Source organism: Mesoplodon bidens (assembly GCF_964165515.1).
Source record: "Mesoplodon bidens genome assembly, chromosome: 16".
NCBI classification, from domain to species: Eukaryota; Metazoa; Chordata; class Mammalia; order Artiodactyla; family Ziphiidae; genus Mesoplodon; species Mesoplodon bidens.
Genome location: NC_138173.1, coordinates 37,690,118 through 37,709,316, shown reverse-complemented (window position 1 = coordinate 37,709,316; position 19,199 = coordinate 37,690,118). Strand labels below are relative to the sequence as shown.

At 41.6% G+C, this 19,199-nt stretch overlaps 1 protein-coding gene and 1 pseudogene across 2 annotated transcripts in view; one reads left to right on the top strand and one right to left on the bottom strand.

Annotated features, from left to right (window-relative positions):
- CDH17 (cadherin 17) overlaps positions 1–19,199 on the top strand; it is a gene marked incomplete at its 3' end in the record, with an annotated part of 94,785 nt that overhangs the window by 13,718 nt on the left and 61,868 nt on the right. Inside the window, exon 3 of the mRNA XM_081258667.1 lies at positions 3,881–3,979. Within this exon, the coding sequence (XP_081114793.1) occupies positions 3,881–3,979 (99 nt within the window). The remainder of the gene's footprint in view (positions 1–3,880; positions 3,980–19,199) is intronic.
- LOC308604763 (formimidoyltransferase-cyclodeaminase-like) lies at positions 11,113–18,915 on the bottom strand (annotated as a pseudogene). The gene is made up of 2 exons: positions 18,912–18,915; positions 11,113–11,991 (listed from the first exon to the last, which is right to left on the bottom strand). The product of its transcript is annotated as a formimidoyltransferase-cyclodeaminase-like (transcript).

The window sequence follows — 19,199 nt, the reverse complement described above, 5'->3', positions numbered from 1 at the left end:
CTTAAATACATAATTACGGATTTATATTAGGAAACATTAAGAAACAACAGTGAAACCTAAGAAAGAGAGAAGATCTGTCACGATAATTTGACATTAGCAGGCTCATCAGCTTCTTGTCTGAGAAGGGGACATGCATTTTTCTTCCTAGATAAAGGATGAAAGTAAGTTTTCCTTTTTCCCTACTCTCACCCCAGTGGAATTTTTACCTGGAGTAAGAAATACTGCCCAAACTACTGCTGGCAGCAAGAGCCTTGCCCAGGAGACAGCCATGTGCACAGCTGTCTCTGGGTGAAGGAGGGAGGCTGAGGCCTGTGTGCTGGGATTTCAGGGGCATTGGGACGGAGCCATTTCTCTTCTGCCTTCGCTGACCCCTATGCCCAGACCCTCTCCTGTGAAGGCTGGAAGTTCAGCTGGAGCTTCTTTCCTTCAGCATAAGGCTTTATTCAGCAGAGGTAGCCATTTAAAGCGATTGCCAGTCATTTATTCTATGCTATGAGTGGCTCTCCTGTTCTTTCCTGAGAACTGGTTCTCATAGGGGGTTAGAAACACTGCATGAATATATTGTAAGGGCACTGAAGAGAGGGTTTGGGAAACAGTGCTGAGTAGGGAGGCAGGGAAATCAAGGAGAAGCCAACTATTTTGGAGTTTTGCCTGGGACTATGCTTCTTCCGGAAGGAAGAAGAGCTGACATACATACTATATAAACAATGCAGAGAACTCTTGCTGGAAAGTACAATGACGGTGGCTACTAGGCAGGCAGATCTGATAACAGCATGTGTCCTTTGCTGGCCTGGAAGGCAGTGGAGCAACGTGGTGCGGAGTTGGGGCTTGGTGGTCCAACAGAGCTGGCACCATCCCACAGCAGCACCAGTTATATGTGCCTCTGCTGTGGGACTTCTCCAGAGCTTCCCTGGTATTGTTGAGGATCAGAAGAAATGGCATGTGTGGAGGTTCCAGTTCCATAGCTGCCATACAGGAAACACTCAAAAATATCCGTTCCATTCTCTTCCTACCTTTCACCTCTTTATGCAAGATGGTGGGTTTTATTCTTCCAACTCTTTTCACAAATTTCCACCATAGCATTCTTCCCAGTTATGGATGTATGGCTTGATGACTCATGATATGCCCATGCATTTTGAAATCTTTATAGCTCAGATAGCCAGGTTAGTGGGCAGGAAGAGAGATTTGTTGCCCTGATATGAGAACCCAACCCAACTTTGAACATTGCAACTGAGACTTATCCTTTATTTCTCATAGGTGAGCCAGCTCGTCTACCTGGGAAAAATGCAGGCTTATTTGTGAGGTTTGCCTGACTAACGTAGTTTCCTTATAGATGCCATCACTGGTGTGATCAGCTGAAAGATGGACTGCTTGCTGATGTGAGCAGAAAGTTGATGAAGCCGTTTGCTGTTAAGTAGTAGCCCCTCAAAAAAGCACTGCCCTCATCCTGTACCAACAATGGCACCTACTTCTTGTGTCCTGCCTTCCAGAGGAACTGCTGGAGCTGGAGAAGATGTGGAAAGGAGTGGAAGGGAGGAAGAGCCCCCAGAGGAAAATACACTTGGAGAGGAACTGATGAGCTAGAAGTCTATATAATTATTGTGTCAGTTAAGAATGCTTTTAGCTACAAGCAACTTTAGAGTGTCTCCAGTCAATAGGGATTTATTTTTCTCAGACAAGGAGAAGCCTGTCATGGGCAGTCCCAGGCAGGTTTAGCAGTTCTGTGATGTTATCAGAGATCTGGGCTTCTTTCTCTTTGCTCCACCATTGTTTGAGCTGGTTTGTCCCCTTGTGGTTTCATGATGGCTGCCACAGCTACAGACATGAGGTCCATTGCTTGAGCAAGACGAACAGGGCAGATGCCAGCCACATCTGTCTTTCTTAATCAGGAATACAAAATCTTGACCAGAACCATTCCCCCACCTCCACTCAGGCACAGCAGACTCCACCTTTTGTTTCACAAACCAGAACTGGGTCACTTGGTCACCCTCCTAGCTGCAAGGGAGTCTGGGAAAGAGATCACTTGTCTTCCCAAGGGAGAGAGGCTGGCGATGGCTGGGGGCAGCTAACCCAAGGGCCTGACACAACTCTGAGGGAGAGGAGACCAAATTCCAAAGCCCTCTGTGTTTTTGTTTGTTACTATTTTTTTGTTGGACAACCGAGATCAACTTAATCAAGATTCAGTGAACCAAGGGATATAGTACAAGACCTTTTTCCCCATGATTTCATCCTAATTGTTTTTGGGTTATTCCCAGTGTTTCTATACGATAAGAGTGTACTTGCTCCTCATAAAGAAATGGAAAATAAATTCTCTTCTCGCCAGTTCTTCTTTCTTTTTTGGTTTTACCTGTCCAGTTCCCCAAACCATTAACTTTCCGTGTCATACTTCTAATTCTAACCCATCCCAGCCCTGATTCCCATAACAAGTAGGAGACCTGAAGAACCACTTGGGAAGGAGGGGGCACTGGCATCAGTGCGGGTGTTAGATCCTGCATTGCAGAGGGTGCTCTCTGTGGCGGGTTTATGGCTGGCTGCCCCTTCCTGCGTTCCGCCTGCTCCGCTCCGCCTCGCGACTCCCATTAGTGACCAGTCCTGGTGGGAGACGAAGGGATGGCAGGAACTGCTGCTGAATGCACCCTCCTGCACATCCCCATGCTGCCAGCTTCCCACCCCCCTCCCCCCACCCCAGGCTGTCTCGACTGCTTTTGCTGTTGTGTAGTGGGGGTAGTGGCTAAGAGGGCCGGGTCTGAAGTTGCAGGTTCGAATCCTGCTTCCTGAACTACCTGGGCAAATTACTTAACCTCTCTGTGTCTCAGTCTAATCACCGGTGAAACAGGGCTGGCAGTAATAATCTACCCTGTAGGGTCGTTGTCAGGATTCCATGTGTTTAGGACAAAGCTCAGCGTATACTAATTTAGCAAGTGTGAACTCTTCTTGTTGGGTGCCAGGCAAGCATTGTACTAAACACATCTACATATTTTTTCCCCTTAAAAATTCAATTGTCTTTGAGGTGCCTGAACTCTAGTGTGCTGGGAATCTGCCATGGATTTCCTTATAAACTAACAGGAGTGGAATAGAGGGGTTTTAAGAAGCTGGTGTAGGGGCTTCCCTGGTGGTGCAGTGGTTAAGAATCCACCAGCCAATACAGGGGGTAGGGGTTCAAGCCCTGGTCCAGGAAGATTCCACATGTCACGGAGCAGCTAAGCCTGTGCGCCACAACTACTGAGCCTGCGCTCTAGAGCCCGCGAGCCACAACTACTGAGCCCATGTGCTGCAACTACTGAAGCCCATGTGCCTAGAGCCCTACTCCACAACAAGAGAGCCACCGCAGTGAGAAGCCCTGGCACCACAACGAAGAATAGCCCCTGCCCGCCGCAACTAGTGAAAGCCTGTGTGCAGCAATGAAGACCCAATGCAGCCAAAAGTAAAAAAATTTAAAAAAAAAGGAAGCTTATGTAAAACCATGTAGAATTTAACAGCATAGTGGCATTGTGGGAAGATCATGAGCTTTCCTTCAGTTAGAACCCAGTGTGTGTGCCATGTCAACTGCTTATGGGTTTTACTCTGGGCAAGTAGCTAACCTCTGTGAGCTTCATTTATAAAACGGGAGTGTTAATTTCTCCCCACAGGGTGATTGCTTGAATGGTTAAATGAGAAAAGCAGAGTTAGGCTCTAAGCAAACCATTTTGACATAGTAGAGCCTCAATAAATATTAGACCCCTTCCTGCCCGTTTTGACTAGATTTCACATTGTTTTGAGCCAGGTTGGAATCTTAGGTTTCATATATCAGTCCTGCAACCATAAGAAAATCAGCAAGTGACACATATACATTCATAGTAGATGGTGATGCTAATTTTCTTTTTCTTTCTTTTTTTAACAGACAACTGGATATGGCCAAGAGGGAAAGTTTAGTGGACCCCTGAAGCCCATGAACTTTTCTATTTTTGAAGGCCAAGGATCGGGTCAAATCATATTCCAGGTAATGGCTACTCTTGATCATTGTCATCTTGATTTTACAGGCTCTCTCAGTGGACTTTTTTCTCCTTTATCTACTGTACACCCAGAAATAAAATATAGGCATAGTAGATCTCATTATCAAGAATGATTTCAGAAGCTAAGTTAAACACAGAGATGAATAGCTTCAGTGTTGCAAGACGTTGTACCTGACTTCCTCATTCGGACTTCTTCAGTGGTGTCTGGGGCAAGTACTCCCATCTCTGGGGTGGGGACCTTGGTGCCTGTAGACTCCGCCTCTTCCCCCAGGGTGGGAAGGGACCCTGTCTCTGGAGTGACATGGCCATCTGAGTATCTGTCAGTTCAATGAGCTGGCTGCTTGAAGCACTTGAAGATGCGGGTGCTCTGGATTAGTGCTGGAATGGCCTGCTTTCCTCACCGCCTCCTCTGAGCCCATCCCTGGGCCCTCACCCATGGGTTGGGCAAGGCATGGTGGGAGGCAGTCATCTCATTTAGTTAGTTAACTGAGAAAAGCATCAGATTGAGGGGTGGACTGCAAGAGACTTCAGCTTTAAGGGCACTGAAATAATCCTGGAAATGTAACGGAGAGAGGGAGAAAAACATACTACTGCATTGACCAGAAATCCCCTGGGGAAGCCTGCTTGGCCTTGGAGTGGCTGCGGATGCTTTGATGAGCCTCTGGGTGTGCCCATGATCTCCCATCCCATGCACTGGGGGAGCAACAGAGGATTGCTAAACTACCATCTAAGGTGGATGCCTTCTGTTAACTGTCCAAGCATTTGTTTCAGCAGTCCCCGTCCCCAGAGGAGAGACTGAAAGCTGTCTCATCCCACCTTCTCTCATTTGGTACCAAATTAGTGTAAAGGGGCTCCAAAATATGAGCTGTTGGGGGTGCACGTGTATCTCTGTGCCCTGCTGTGGGTATCTTAGAGGCTTTGACCTCTCCAGTCAGGGAAGCCGGCACTGAGCGAGGAGCAAATGCTTTGAGAGCTGGAGGCTAATAAGAGAAGAGTGTTCCAGCAAAGGCACAGCTTGGACACCTGCCCTGTGCTGGGAGAGGGCAGGGAACGCCCCGAGTTTTGGCAGAAGGCCAGCAGAGAGCCTAAAGAAGCAGGTAGGAGAGGAGGCTGCAGAGACAGGAAGGGCCCTGACTTCTAAGGCTCTTAGATTTTCTCCCCAAAGCAGCGGGCCTGAATCCAGTTTCCATTCAGGCCTACAAACTGGAGGGGAGCGGGAAACGGAAGAGGTTGCAAAGGAACTGGCTGGGAGTCTATGGCAGGGCTCACACAAGAGGTGATCTCGTTAACTAACTTTCCCTCCCTTGCCAGGGAGCACTTAGTTATAGATATCTCATTTACATTTTTTAAATTCTGTTCAAGATGTAGAGAACAAACATATGGACACCAAGGGGGGAAAGGGGGGGTGGGATGAATTGAGAGATTGGGATCGACATATATACACTGATATGTATAACATAGATAACTGATGAGAACCTACTGTAGAGCATAGGGAACTCCACTTTGCTGTACAGTAGAAACTAACACAGCATTGTAGAACAACTATACTCCAATAAAAAACCATTCTGTTTATTTGTGTATTTTTATGCTTCATAAGCTGGTAAGAATGCTGTGAGCTAGGCACACGTTCATCTTTTTTTTTTTGAATTTGATATATTTGTGTTTATTTATTTATTTTTATTGGGGTACAGTTGCTTTACAATATTGCATTAGTTTCTGCTGTACAACAGAGTGAATCAGCTATACGTATACATATATCCCCTCCCTCTTGGACCTCCCCCTCCCATCCCACCCATCTAGGTCACAACAGAGCACCAAGCTGAGCTCCCTGCGCTATACAGCAGGTTCCCGCTAGCTCTCTGTTTTACACATGGTAGTGTATATATGTCATTCCCAATCTCCCAATTCATCCCACCCCCCTACGCCCCTGCCCCGTGTCCACATGTCAGTTCTCTGTGTCTGTGTCTCTATTCTTGTGTTGCAAATAGGTTCATCTGTACCGTTTTTCTAAATTGCACATATATGCGTTAAGATACAATCTCTATTTTTCTCCTTCTGACTTACTTCACTCTGTATGACAGACTCTAGGTCCATCCACATCTCAACAAATGACCCAATTTCGTTCCTGATGGCGCCCATTGTTATAAGGCCCTATGCTGGGTACTGAGGATACAAAATGACCCCAACACCATCCCTGCCCCCGGTGAGCTCATAGGGAAGTAGAAGGAGGCTAACAAGTAAGCAAACAATGTAGTGAAGGGTTCTGATCGGAGTCTGGTGGGCTGCAGAGGGAACCAAGCGCAGGTGGAGAAAGAGTGCTCGATTTTTTTTTTTTTTTTTTTTTTTGCGGTAAGCGGGCCTCTCACTGTTGTGGCCTCTCCCATTGTGGAGCACAGGCTCCGGACGTGCAGGCTCAGTGGCCATGGCTCACGGGCCCAGCCGCTCCACGACACGCAAGATATTCCCAGACCGGGGCACGAACCCGTGTTCCCTGCATCGGCAGGCAGACCCCCAACCACTGCGCCACCAGGGAAGCCCGAGAGCTGGATTTTAAGTGTGGGCGGTAGTGGTTGAACAGAAAAGGTTTCACTAACCCCTCAGCTGAGTATTTAAAGTTGAACGGGCAACTCACAGACGGAAAGCAGGCCATGAATACAGTATGGGAAAAAGCACGGGGGTGTGCAACTCAGCAAGAAAATGAAAGATAACAGGTGGTTTAGGGTGTGCATAGGCGAGGCTGCTGAGGTCAGGTGGTGGGTGTGGGTGTCCAGACCGGTCCTTTAACCTGTGGTAGGCTGCAGGGCACCTGTGGAGGGTTAAAGAAGGTGTGAAGGAATTAGACTGTGCTTGCACAGACCTACTCTGTGGTCACTGTAAGTGTGGGATGAAGGCGGTGAGCCTAGAGGTGGGAAGCCTCTTGGGACAGTTTGCCATAGACCAGTGGGAGGTGGTGGAGGCCTGGTTTAAGTAAGTATAAAGGGGGAGTGGAGGGAAGGAGAGGGGTAGGAGCAATGCAAGGAAGTCACACCTTCTGGGATTGGTTGCTGAATGAGTGCAGTGGGCGAGAGGAGGTGTTTAGGGTAACTCTGAGGCCTCTGGCTTGCTTGACTGGCTGGTTAGTGGTGTCATTCAGAGAGAGAGAGAGAGAGAGAGGGAAGGAGAGAGAGAGAAGGAGGGGAGGGGAGGGAAGATTTATGGGAAAGTCAGTAAATAAGTGTTAGGCTTATTGAATTTAAGGTAATATGTGGGGTTAGCTAGGTGGAGATGTTGAGGAGACAGTGGCCATGGTGGGTCTGGAGATACAGACTGGGGAGCCTTCCTCACACAGGTGCTAACCCAGTGCTTGGGTGTGAAAGTCCATCTGTAGTGAGTACCTCAATGGCCCACAAGGGCCAGGTAAATGATGAATGATGCTATCTTGGGATAAGACAAGCAGTGGCAAAAAACAGATGTAGAAAAACCCCCAACTGTGCAAACGTGAAATTAAAAGTCTTCTGATACATGGCTCCAGCATGTGGGACACAGGGAATAGTGGGGACTGTGACAAACTGAGGGTACATCAAAGGGTACAGCCTTAATTCAATTCCAGACAATTTCACAAGTCAGAATTTGTGTACAGTATTACTGGATTCTATGGTTTTTCCACAAAAGTCAGAAATTTTTATATTTATGTAAAATTTCCTGATCTAAGAATATTGGCACAGTAAAAAAGTCATCTTATAATCTAAGTAAAATGTATTTGTGGGCCAGAGAGTCTGTGGTTACTTCTGCAACCTCTGTTTGAGGAGTCTCTTGAGCAGAATGGAGTAGGTGTTCTGAGTACAAGTTCACGTGCCACTGAACAGAATCAGAACTGTACCTAGAGGCAATGTCCAGCTAACAAACGTTACACACCTGGAAACTGCTTCATAGGATCCTTCCGCAGTCTCTCAGGAGCCCAGCCAGTAAGATCATTCCTTGGGTTGCTCCACTTGTTTTTCTGTTCTTTTTCCATTAGCCACACGACAAAGCTTGTCTCTTCTTGACAGAAAATGATAGCCCAACTGCCGTGGCTGAATGCTTCTTGTTTATGGGTGTGTGTGTTGGAGTGGAGGAGTGTAGGCAATGAAGGGGATTTCCTTCTAGAATCTCAGAGTCTTTGTTCTAAAAAAGACCTTAGAGACTTTTTGTACCAATTGCTTGTTTTACAGATAGGGAAACTGAGGCTTAAATAAGTTAATAGCATAACTGATATTAGAACACTGATATTCTTATGTTCTAGTCAAGTGTATCATGCTACTTAACACTATATACAAAAATTAACTCAAAATGGATTAAAGACCCAAATGTAAGACCGAAACCATAAAACTCCTAGAAGAACACATAAGCAGAACACTCTTTGATATAAATCGTAGGAATATTTTTTGGATCTGTCTCCTAAAGCAAAGGAAATAAAAGCAAAAATAAACAAATGGAAACTAATTAAACTCAAAAGCTTTTGCACAGCAAAGGAAACCATTGACAAAATGAAAAGACAAACTACTGAATGGGGGAAAATGTTTGCAAATGATATGACTGATAAGAGGTTAATATCAAAAATATAGAAAGAGCTCATACAACTCAACATCAAAAAGCGAACAACCTAATTAAACAATGGGTAGAAGACCTGAAGAGACATTTTTCCAAAGAGGACATGTAAAAGGCCAACAGGCACATGAAAAGATGTTCAACATTGTTAATCATCAGAGAAATGCAAGTTAAAACCACAGTGAGATATCACCTCACACCTGTCAAATGGCTATCACTAAAAAGAACACAAATAACAAATGTTGGTGAGGATGTGGAGAAAAGGGAACCCTCATACACTGTACTAGGGAATCCTAGTACACTGTTGGTGGGAGTGTAAATTGGTGCAGCCAAGGAAAACAGTGTGGAGCTTTCTCAAAAAACTGGAAATAGAACTACCATATGACCCAGCAATTCCACTCCTGGGCTATAGATCTGAAAAAAATGAAAATACTAATTTGAAAAGATACATTCACCCCAATATTCATAGTAGTATTATTTACAGTTGCCAAGATATGGAAGCAACCTAAGTGTCCATCAATGAATGAATGGATAAAGAAGATGTAATCTATCTATCTATCTATGTGCACACACACAATGAAATACTACTACTCAGCATAAAAAAGAATGAAATTTTACCATTTGCAACAACATGGATGGACTTGGAGGATATTATGCTTAGTGAAATAAGTCAGACAGAGAAAGATAAATACTGTATGATATCACATGTGGAATCTAAAAAATAAAACAAACTAGTGAATATAACAAAAAAGAAAAGACAGATACAGAAAACAAATTAGTTGTTACCAGTGGGGGGAGTGCAGGCGAGAGGAATAAGATAGGAGTAGGGGATTAAGAGGTACAAACCATTATGTATAAAATAAATAAGCTACAATGATGTCTTGTACAACACAGGGAATACAGCCAGTATTTTGTAGTAACTATTAGTGGAATATAACCTTTAAACATTGTGAATCACTATGTTGTACACCTATAATTTATGTAGTATTGTACATCAACTATACTTCAATTTTTAAAAAGGCCAAAATAAAAAGTAGGTTACATAGCAAAAAAATAAAGTGAAATCTGGCATATACAAAAAAAAAAATAGCATACCATGCTCTCTCCATCTTCTTATGTGGAAATGATGTGGAGAACCCAGCCTTGGTAAGATGTACTTTGAGCTCTTTATTACAGTGGTGGGAAGGAGTTGTCCCAGTTCCCTCATCTGTATCACTTGAAATATTCTTACCTGAAGTCAGGGAGGAACAAAGCAAGCTTTTTGCCCCCTGAGGTTGATCCTTGGGTTATTAACGTGTCCTCCAAAAAGAAAAAAAAGACAGAAAGAAAGAAAGAAGGAAGGAAAGAAAGAAAAAAGAACCAAACACCTACAGACTTCTCTCACTGAGGATTTTCAACTATCCCCAGCTCTGTACTCTCAGGGGCTTCCAGATCTAAGGATAGTATGATACATATCTCAGATAGGTAATTATTTTTCTTCTTCTTCTTCTTTTTTTTTTTTGCTTCAAAGGAGTAATTTTATTTTATAATTCTCCCCATTTATTAGTTACTTAGTACTTGATTTTTAAAAGTGCACATTAAAAAAATGAGAGTTGAATACAGGACTTTGGAATAAAGAGGTCAGGAATACCAAATAAATTGAGTCCTTTTTTAGTTTTATTCATGATAATTAAAGATGATTCAGCAACGATGGCCATTTTACGCAGCTCATTCAGGAGGGCTTCTAGCACATGCAAGTGCATGCACTTGATACAGCGGAGGATTTCACGAAGTTTCAATGATGACTAGAAATATCATAAGATGACTATGGACAATCTATAAACACCTGTTGTTGTCACTGGACAGAGAAGGCTTCCAGTTTTCCAATTCACAGCTGGAACCAAGCTCTCGGATCTTCCACTCGTCTTCCCTGGTCAAAAGAAAACTTTGTAATGGCTGATATTTTTTCCTTACAATTTCAATGAAGCCTTAGATTGGATCACATGAAAATGCCTCTGCGTATCTTCCAGAACTCCCCAATACCTTCCTTAATAACATATTCAGCACAGTTCTTGCACTCTTGGGGTGTAAATCCAATTAATGCTCCCCCTGTAGTACCAATTCCCCGATCACTTGTCAATGTTTTAACTTGAGCTTCTATGTAATGAGGAGATACATTATAAAAATGGTCCCCAAGGACACTGTAAGCCATGTATTGAGAGCCTTCTGAGGTTTCTATAGCTTCTTGATCTTCAAAACTCTCTACATTGCAAGCTATCTCCATTTTCGCTTCGTGAGCAAAAGCCATCGTTTGGACACCCTTCAGTCCATTCACATTTGAGCCCCGAATGGCACTAGCGATCTCTTTTCCCAGAGCCAAGTCTTGAGATCATCTTTGGTAACATTGCAGTTCATCACATACGGGCTAGCTACGGTGCCTGATGTGAAAGTCTGTTTCTCAGTTTGCGGTTTCGCTCAGCTCCTGCCTCCTGCAGATTGGCTCTTGGCTGCTCTAGCGGCAGTATGAATCTCCTCACTGCAAAGCTGAAATTCCAATTTTATTCCAACGCAGCTATCACAACGCCCTGAAGCAAGCTGTTAAACCACATCTTCGGTCAGGTGCAGCTCCCAGGTCAGGTTTAAGAACACTGAAATCCCTCCTCGTGAACCAGCCCAGTTGCTTCTTTCTCTGGACAAGAGTGCGCTTCTCAGGCAGGTCAGCCTCACCAAAGAGAAACACACTGCAGCCAGGAACACTTTGGACCAGATTCTCAGCAAGGCTTCTAGCCACAGCTCCACACTCTTCCACTTCAACACCAGAGAGAGGGTAAATGGGAATCAGGTCCACTGCTCCCAGGCAAGGATGGATCCCCTCCTGAACCTCCATATCAATTGACTGGAAGGCCTCCAGGCAGGCAGTCAGAATGGAATTGCCTAACTCAGCAAGAGAAGCTGCTATTGTAATGACTGATCTGTTACACTCTTGATCAGAATATATATTGAGCACTGATACCTCAGGATGTTTCTGTCCATTTTTTTTCAAGAAAAGCTGCTTTCGCTGCGTTCTCAAAAATGTATTTTCTTCTGGCTTCTGAAATGTTTCATAAACAGGCAGCCAAACGGAGCCCCAGTCTGTGTCCTGCGCACGCACCACCGTTGGCACTTTTAGGGCGGCAGAGGCTCTCTGAGGAGGTCGTAGTGCGAGGTCTGGGCAGACACCGGCGCTGGGACCCCCTGCGCGGTCCCGTCCAGGTTCTGGTGTGGAGTGGCCCAGACCCACGTGGGCCGAAGGGTAACCAGAGGGACTCGCTGAGGGCCCCGGGAGACTCCAGCAGGGGGATCAGCGTCCGCGGGCGGCGGGTCCCGGAGCGAGAGGCGGCCGGCGGTGGCGCTGCCCCGGGCCCTCCTCCAGCCTGCGACCACGCCGGCAGCTCCGCGTTTTCGGGGGACCCACCTGCGGGGGCGGAGGACGTCGCTGTAGGACGGCCTCTTTTTTCTTTGTAATGTGTGAGATATAGCTTATATGTCCTAAGATCTACCCTTTTAAAATGTCCAGTTCAGTGCTTTTTAATATATCACAAAAATGTACAGCCATCACCACTATCTGATACCAGAACACTTTCACCAGCCTCAAAGAAACCCTGTACCAACTAACAGTCACTCGCTATTCTCCTCTCCTCCCAGCCCCTGGCAAACACGAATCGACTTGCAGTCTCTAGAGATTTCCTTTATAGACGTTTCATATAAATGGAATCATGTAACATGTGACCTTTTGTGTATAATTTCTTTTACTTAGCATAATGTTTTCAAGGTTCATCCATATTGTAGCAGGTATTAGTACCTCGTTCCTTTTCTTTATGGCGGATTAATATCCCATTGTATGAATATAATACATTTTGAATATCCAGTTATCATTTGATGGACATTTATGGCTATTATAAATAATGCTATTATGGACATTCATGTACAATTTTTGTGAGGATATATATTTTCCATTCTCTAGGATATATACCTAGGAGTAAAATTTCTGGGACATAGTTAATTCAATTTTTAACTTTTTAAATAACTGCAAAACTGTTCTGCAAAACAACTGAACCGTTTAACATTCCCACCAGCATTGTATAAGTGTTCTGATTTCTCCACAGCCTTGCCAACACTTGTTACTTATCTGTTTCTTTATTGTATTGATAGCTATCCTAGTGGAGTAAAGTGATATTTCTCTGTGGTTTGGGTTTGCATTTCCCTAATGACTAATGTTAATATCTTTTAATGTGCTTATTGGCTATTTGTATATCTTCTTTGGAGAACTGTCTGTTCAAATCCTTTACCTCTTTTTAAATTGAATTATTTGTCTTTTTATTGTTGTAAGAGCTCTTTATATATTCTGCATAAAGTTCCTTATCATACACATGATTTGCAAATATTTTCTCACATTCTATAGGTTACTTTTCACTTTCTTGATAGTTCATTTGAAGCACAAAAGCTTTTAATTTTGATGAAGTTCAATTTATTTTCCTTTTTGTTTGTGCTTTTGCTATAACATCTAAAAAACTATTGCCTCATCCAGAGTCACAAAGATTTATGCCTGTGTTTTCTTCTCAGTTTTATAGTTTTAACTCTTAACATTTAGGCCTTTGGTCTATTTTTAGTTAATTTTTTGCATGATATGAGAGGTAGGGATCTAACTTCATTCTTTTGCATGTGTATATCCAGTTGTTCCAGCACCATTTGTTGAAAACACTATTTTTTCCCCATTGAATTATCTTAGCACCTTTGTCAGAAATTAATTTGACCATAAATATAAAAGTTTTATTTCTGTACTCTGGATTTTGAATCCATTGATCTATATGTCTGTCCTTATGCCAGTGCCACACTCTCTAGAATACTGTAGCTTTGTAGAAAATTTTGAAATCAGGCAGTGTTAAGTCTCCCAACTTTGTTCTTCTTTTTCAAGATTGTTTTGGTTATTCTGGGCCTTATACATTTTTATACAGATTTTAGGATCATCGTGTCAATTCTTCAAACAAGACAAAAGTAGTTTTGATAGGGATTGTGTTGAATTAGTATCTCAACTTGGAGAATAGTACTATCTTAACAATATTAAGTTTTTCAAGTTCTGAGCATGGGATGTTTTTCCATTATCTTTAATTTCTTTCAACAATGTTTCGTAGTTTTCAGTTTACAAATCTTGTATTTCTTTGGTTAAATGTATTCTGAAGTATGTTATTCCTTTTAATCCTATTGTAAATGGAATTGTTTTCTTAACATCATTTTCAGATTTCTTTTTGCTAGTGTATAGAAATACAGTTGATTTTTTTTGTATATTGATCTTTTATCTTGCAACCTTACTGGACTTGTTTATTTGCTGTAAAACGTTTTTTTTAAGATTCCTTAGGATTTTCCATATGTAAGATCATGTCATCTGTGAATAGAGATACTTTTACTCATTTCTTTCCAATCTGGATGACTTCTATCTCTTTCTCTTGCCTAGGATTTCAAGTACAATGTTACATAGAAGTGACAAGATTGGGCATCATTATCTTGTTCCTGATCATATAGGGAAAGCTTTCAGTCTTTCACCATTATGTATAATATTAGCTGTGGGTTTTTCTTAGATGCCCTTTATCAGGTTGAGGAAGTTACCTTCTATTCCTACTTTGTTGTGTATTTTTTTATCATGAAAGGATGCTGGATTTTGTCAAATGATTTTTTGCCTCTATAGAGATACTCATCTGGTTTTGTCCTTTATTCTATTAATATGGGGTATTAAATTAATTGATTTTCATATGTTGAACCAGCCTTGTATTCTGAGATAAATTCCACATGGTCATTCTTTTTATATGTTGCTGGATTCAGTTTGCTAGTATTCTGTTGAAAACTTTTGCATCTATATTTATGAGATATTGCTCTGTAGTTTTATTGTGTTATTTTTTTTTCTGTTTTGCATATAAGGATGACACTGGCCTCATAGAATAAGTTGGGAAGTATTCCATACTCTTCTACTTTTTGGAAGCATTTGTGAAGGTTTGATGTTAATTCTCCCATACTTGTTAGGTAGAATTCACCAGTGAAGTTACCTGGTCCTGGGCTTTCCTTTGTGGGAATTTTTTTGATGAATAACTCAAGCTCTTTACTTATTATAGTTCTCTTCAGACTTTCTACTTATTCTTTGGTCAATTTTGGTAGTTTTTATCTAAGAATTCATCCATTTCACTTAGGTTGTCTGATTTGTGGGAAAACAATTTCTTATAGTATTCTATTTCATCCTTTTTATCTCTGTAAGTTTGGTAGTACTGTCCCCTCTTACATTCCTGATTTTAGTTGTTTGATTCTTGTGTTTTTTTAAAAAATATTTATTTGTTTATTTATTCATTTTGGCTGTGCTGGGTCTTAGTTTTGGCACGTAGGATCTTTTTTTTTTTTTTAGTTGCTGTGTGCGGGCTTCTAAGTTCCGGCATGTGGACTTCTTAGTAGTGGTATGCATGCGAGATCTAGTTCCCTGACCAGGGATCAAATCCAGGTCCTCTGCAATGGGAGTAGGAAGTCTTACCCACTGGACCACCAGGAAAGTCACTTTTGTGTCTATTTTTTTCTTGGTAAGTCCAATTGAAGATTTGTCCATTTTGTTGATCTTTTCAAAAGACCAACTTTTGGTTTTGCTGATTTTCTCCTTTGCTTTTGTATTCTCCATTTTATTAATTCCCACTCTAATCTTTATTTCCTTCCCCTTGCTTTGGGTTAGTTTATTCATCTTCTTCTAGTCTCTTAAGGTAGAAGATTATTGATTTGAGATTTTCTTCTTTTATAGGCATTTACAGCTATAGATTTGCCTCCATGTACTGCTTAATCTGTATACCATAAACTTTGGTATGCTGTGTTTTCATTTTCATTCATCTAAAAGTATATTCTAATTTCCCTTTTAATTTCCTCTTTGACCTATTGGTTATTAGAGTGTATTGTTATTTCCATATATTTGTGGTTTTCCCACATTTCCTGCTATTTTGTTTTAGTTTCTCCATTGTGGTTAGAGAACATATTTTGCATGATTTCAATGCTTTAAATTTATTGAGTCTTGTTTTGTGAACTATCATATGATCTAGCCTGGAGAATGTTTAATGTATATTTAAGAAGAAGTGTGTTAGGATTTTGTTGGATGTAGTGTTCCATAGATGTCTGTTAGCTTCTAGTTGGTTTAAAGTGTTGTTCAAGTCTTCTATTTTCTTGTTGATCTTCTGTCTGTTTGTTATATTCATTATTGAAAGTGAAGTTTTCAAGTCACCAACTATTATTGTTGAATTGTATATTTTATCTTCAATTCTGTCAGTTTTTTTTTTTTTTTTTTTTTTGCGGTATGCAGGCCTCTCACTGTTGTGGCCTCTCCCGTTGTGGAGCACAGGCTCCGGATGCGCAGGCTCAGCGGCCATGGCTCACGGGCCCAGCCGCTCCGCGGCATGTGGGATCTTCCCGGACCGGGGCACGAACCCGTGTCCCCTGCATCGGCAGGCGGACTCTCAACCACTGCGCCACCAGGGAAGCCCTTCTGTCAGTTTTTGCTTCATGTATTTTGGGGTCTGTTGGTAGGTGCATATATGTTTATAACTGTTATAGAATCTTGATGGATTGACCCGTGTATCAGTATAGAATATCCTTTTTTTCTCTACTAATAAGTTTTATCTTAAAGTTTGTTTGTTCTAATAGTAGTATAGCTTAATTTCACCCTCATATTGAAGCATAGTTTTGTTGCATATACAATTCTTAGTTGGCAGTCTTTTTCTTTCAGCACTTTGAATATGTCATTTCACTGCCTTCTGACCTCCATGAGAAATCAGCTGTTCAGTTTATTGAGGATCCTTTGTATGTGATGAGTCTCTGCACTTCCAAATTCTTCTTGTTTTTTCTTTAATTAATTAGTTTATTTTTATTAATTTATTTTTGGTTGCATTGGGTCTCTGTTGCTGCACACAGGCTTCCTCTAGTTGTGGTGAGTGGGGGCTACTCTTCGTTGCAGTGTGAGGGCTTCTCATTGCAGTGGCTTCTCTTGTTGTGGAGCGTGGGCTCTAGGTGCACGGGCTTCAGTAATTGTGTCACGCAGCTCAGTAGTTGTGGCTCACAGTCTCTAGAGCACAGGCTCAGTAGTTGTGGCACATGGGCTTAGTTGCTCCACGGCACATGGGACCTTCCTGGACCAAGGATCGAACCCATGTCCCCTGCATCAGCAGGTGGATTCTTAACCACTGCACCACTAGAAAAGTCCCTGTTTGTTTGTTTTGTGTTTTATTATGATGAGTCTAAGTTTGAGTCTCTTTGAGTTTATTGTATTTCAAGTTCAGTGAACTTCTTGGAAGCATAGATTAATGTTTTTCTCAAATTTGGGAAGTTTTTGATTAGTCTTTCTTCAAATAATCTTTCTGCCCCTTTCACTCTTTCCTTTTCTTCTATGACTCTCATTATGCATGTTTGCTTGATGATGTTCCATTTGTCTCTAGGGTTCTGTTAATATTTCTTCTTTCTTTCTGTCAGGATGAATAACCTCAATTGATCTATTATCAAATTCACGAATTCTTCTCCTGCTAGCTGAGACTTACTGTTGGGCCTTTTCAAATGAATTTTTCATTTCAGTTATTATGCTTTTCAACTCTAGAATTCTTATTTGTTTTCTTTTTAAAATAATTTCCATGTCTATATTTATATTCTCTATTTGGTGAGACATTGTTATCATACTTTAATTCTTTAGAGATAGCTTCCTTTTGTTTTTGAACCTGTTTAAAATAGTTAATTTAAAATCCTATTTAGTAAGTCTAACATCTAGACTTCCTTGGGGACAGTTTCTGTTGACTGCTATTTTTCCTATATATGGGCCTTACTTTTCTTTTATTTGCATGTCTCACAATCATTTGTTGAAAACTGGACTTTATAAATAATATTATGTGGCAATGCAGGAAATCATATCCCATTGTCTTCCCAGGATTTGTTGTTGTTACTGTTTGTTTGTTTAATGACTTTCCTGAATTAATTCTGTAAAGTCTATATTCTTTGCCATTCTTCAGAGCCACTGAAGTCTGTTTGGTTAGCTTAGTGTTCAGCTAATGATTGAATTAAGATTTCCTTACAAGCCTAGAATCAATAAGTCTTCCAACCTTTGCCAATAGGCTCTGTGTACTTGTTGGGCACATCTTCAAAGATGTGGCAAACAGTTTACAACTCTGCCTTAGCCTTTACTTCCTGCTTGCACAGAGCCTCAAGGTCAATCAGAGGTGAGAGATTAGGGCCTTCTAAGGTTTTTCCTGGGCATGTGCACAGCTCTACTTATCAATGTGGCCTTTCAGACTCCCAGAAATCTATTGGAGATTTTTTTTTCTTTTTCTTTTTTTTTTTTTTTTTGCGGTAAGTGGGCCTCTCACTGTTGTGGCCTCTCCCGTTGCAGAGCACAGGCTCTGGATGTGCAGACTCAGCGGCCAGGGCTCATGGGCCTAGCTGCTCCACGGCATGTGGGATCTTCCCAGATCGGGGCACGAACGCATGTCCCCTGCATCGGCAGGTGGACTCTCAACCACTGCACCACCAGGGAAGCCCTATTGGAGATTTTTGATGCTCCCCTGGTCCCTGCAAGGGACATCTCATTCTCAAGCTTTATCTTTTAAGTGTTTTCGTTAGAGTCTCGTTTGCATCAACTGTTATCACTGTCTCAGGCAGCTGCAGTGTTAAGCAACTGCTGATGATTATTTTCAACAAATTCCCCAGGAGGAAAATTGTTTGCAGTGAGTGAGCTGTGAGTTGGGTCAAATAAAGACAAGCTGCATGAGTAGGTGTTTCCAGGGAGCTTCCAGATAGGTTAGATAATATCAGTTCTTTGGGGACAGGACTTCTGGGAAACTCCAAATTCCAAACTCCTTCTACCCCCTACATAGTACCATGGTTGTGAGGCTGTTGGTTTTCAAGGCCACTGCATATCCTGAAAAAGGATGGTGGAAGTAGGGCAAGTCAAAGCAACTACAAAGCTTGGTTCTAACTGATAGTCAGTGATTTTCTTAAATAAACAGTCCTTGGATTTTGCAAGCATTTGGTTAATTTCCAAGGTTCTGAAAAAGTTGATATTTACAACTTTTGCCAATTTCTCATTACTTTTATGGAGGGGGAGTTTTTGTAGATCCTTATTCCACCTTTCCACTGATTTCCAGGCTTTTTAATTAAAATGCAAAACAGTAACACTTTCATTTATTATATAAGCAACATAATATCAACAGGCAAACACTCATAAAAAGCTCTTCACCCACAATTCTACCCATGTAACACATCAGCTGTTTTGTTTTTTAAATTCCATTTCTTGCCAACTGACATGAATACACTTGGTACTGTTACATAGTCTAGATTTACTCATGTTCTCCTTTTGTTACTTTACACCATACCATTGTTCTTTTGCTGATTCATAATTTATAGAATGAACATTTTAATGCTTAAAATTCATTAAGTTTATGTGTTATATAATTTTATACCTTTCTTTTTTTGACCATTTAGGAGTTTTCAACTTTACCAGTATTGTAGGCTACTATACTACAAGCATGCAGTTTATTGTTTAAAAAACATTTCCTTAGAATAAATTCTGCTTAGTAATATTTGCTATCAAAGGCTACAAACATTTTATACCTCAAGTTATTTCCAAAA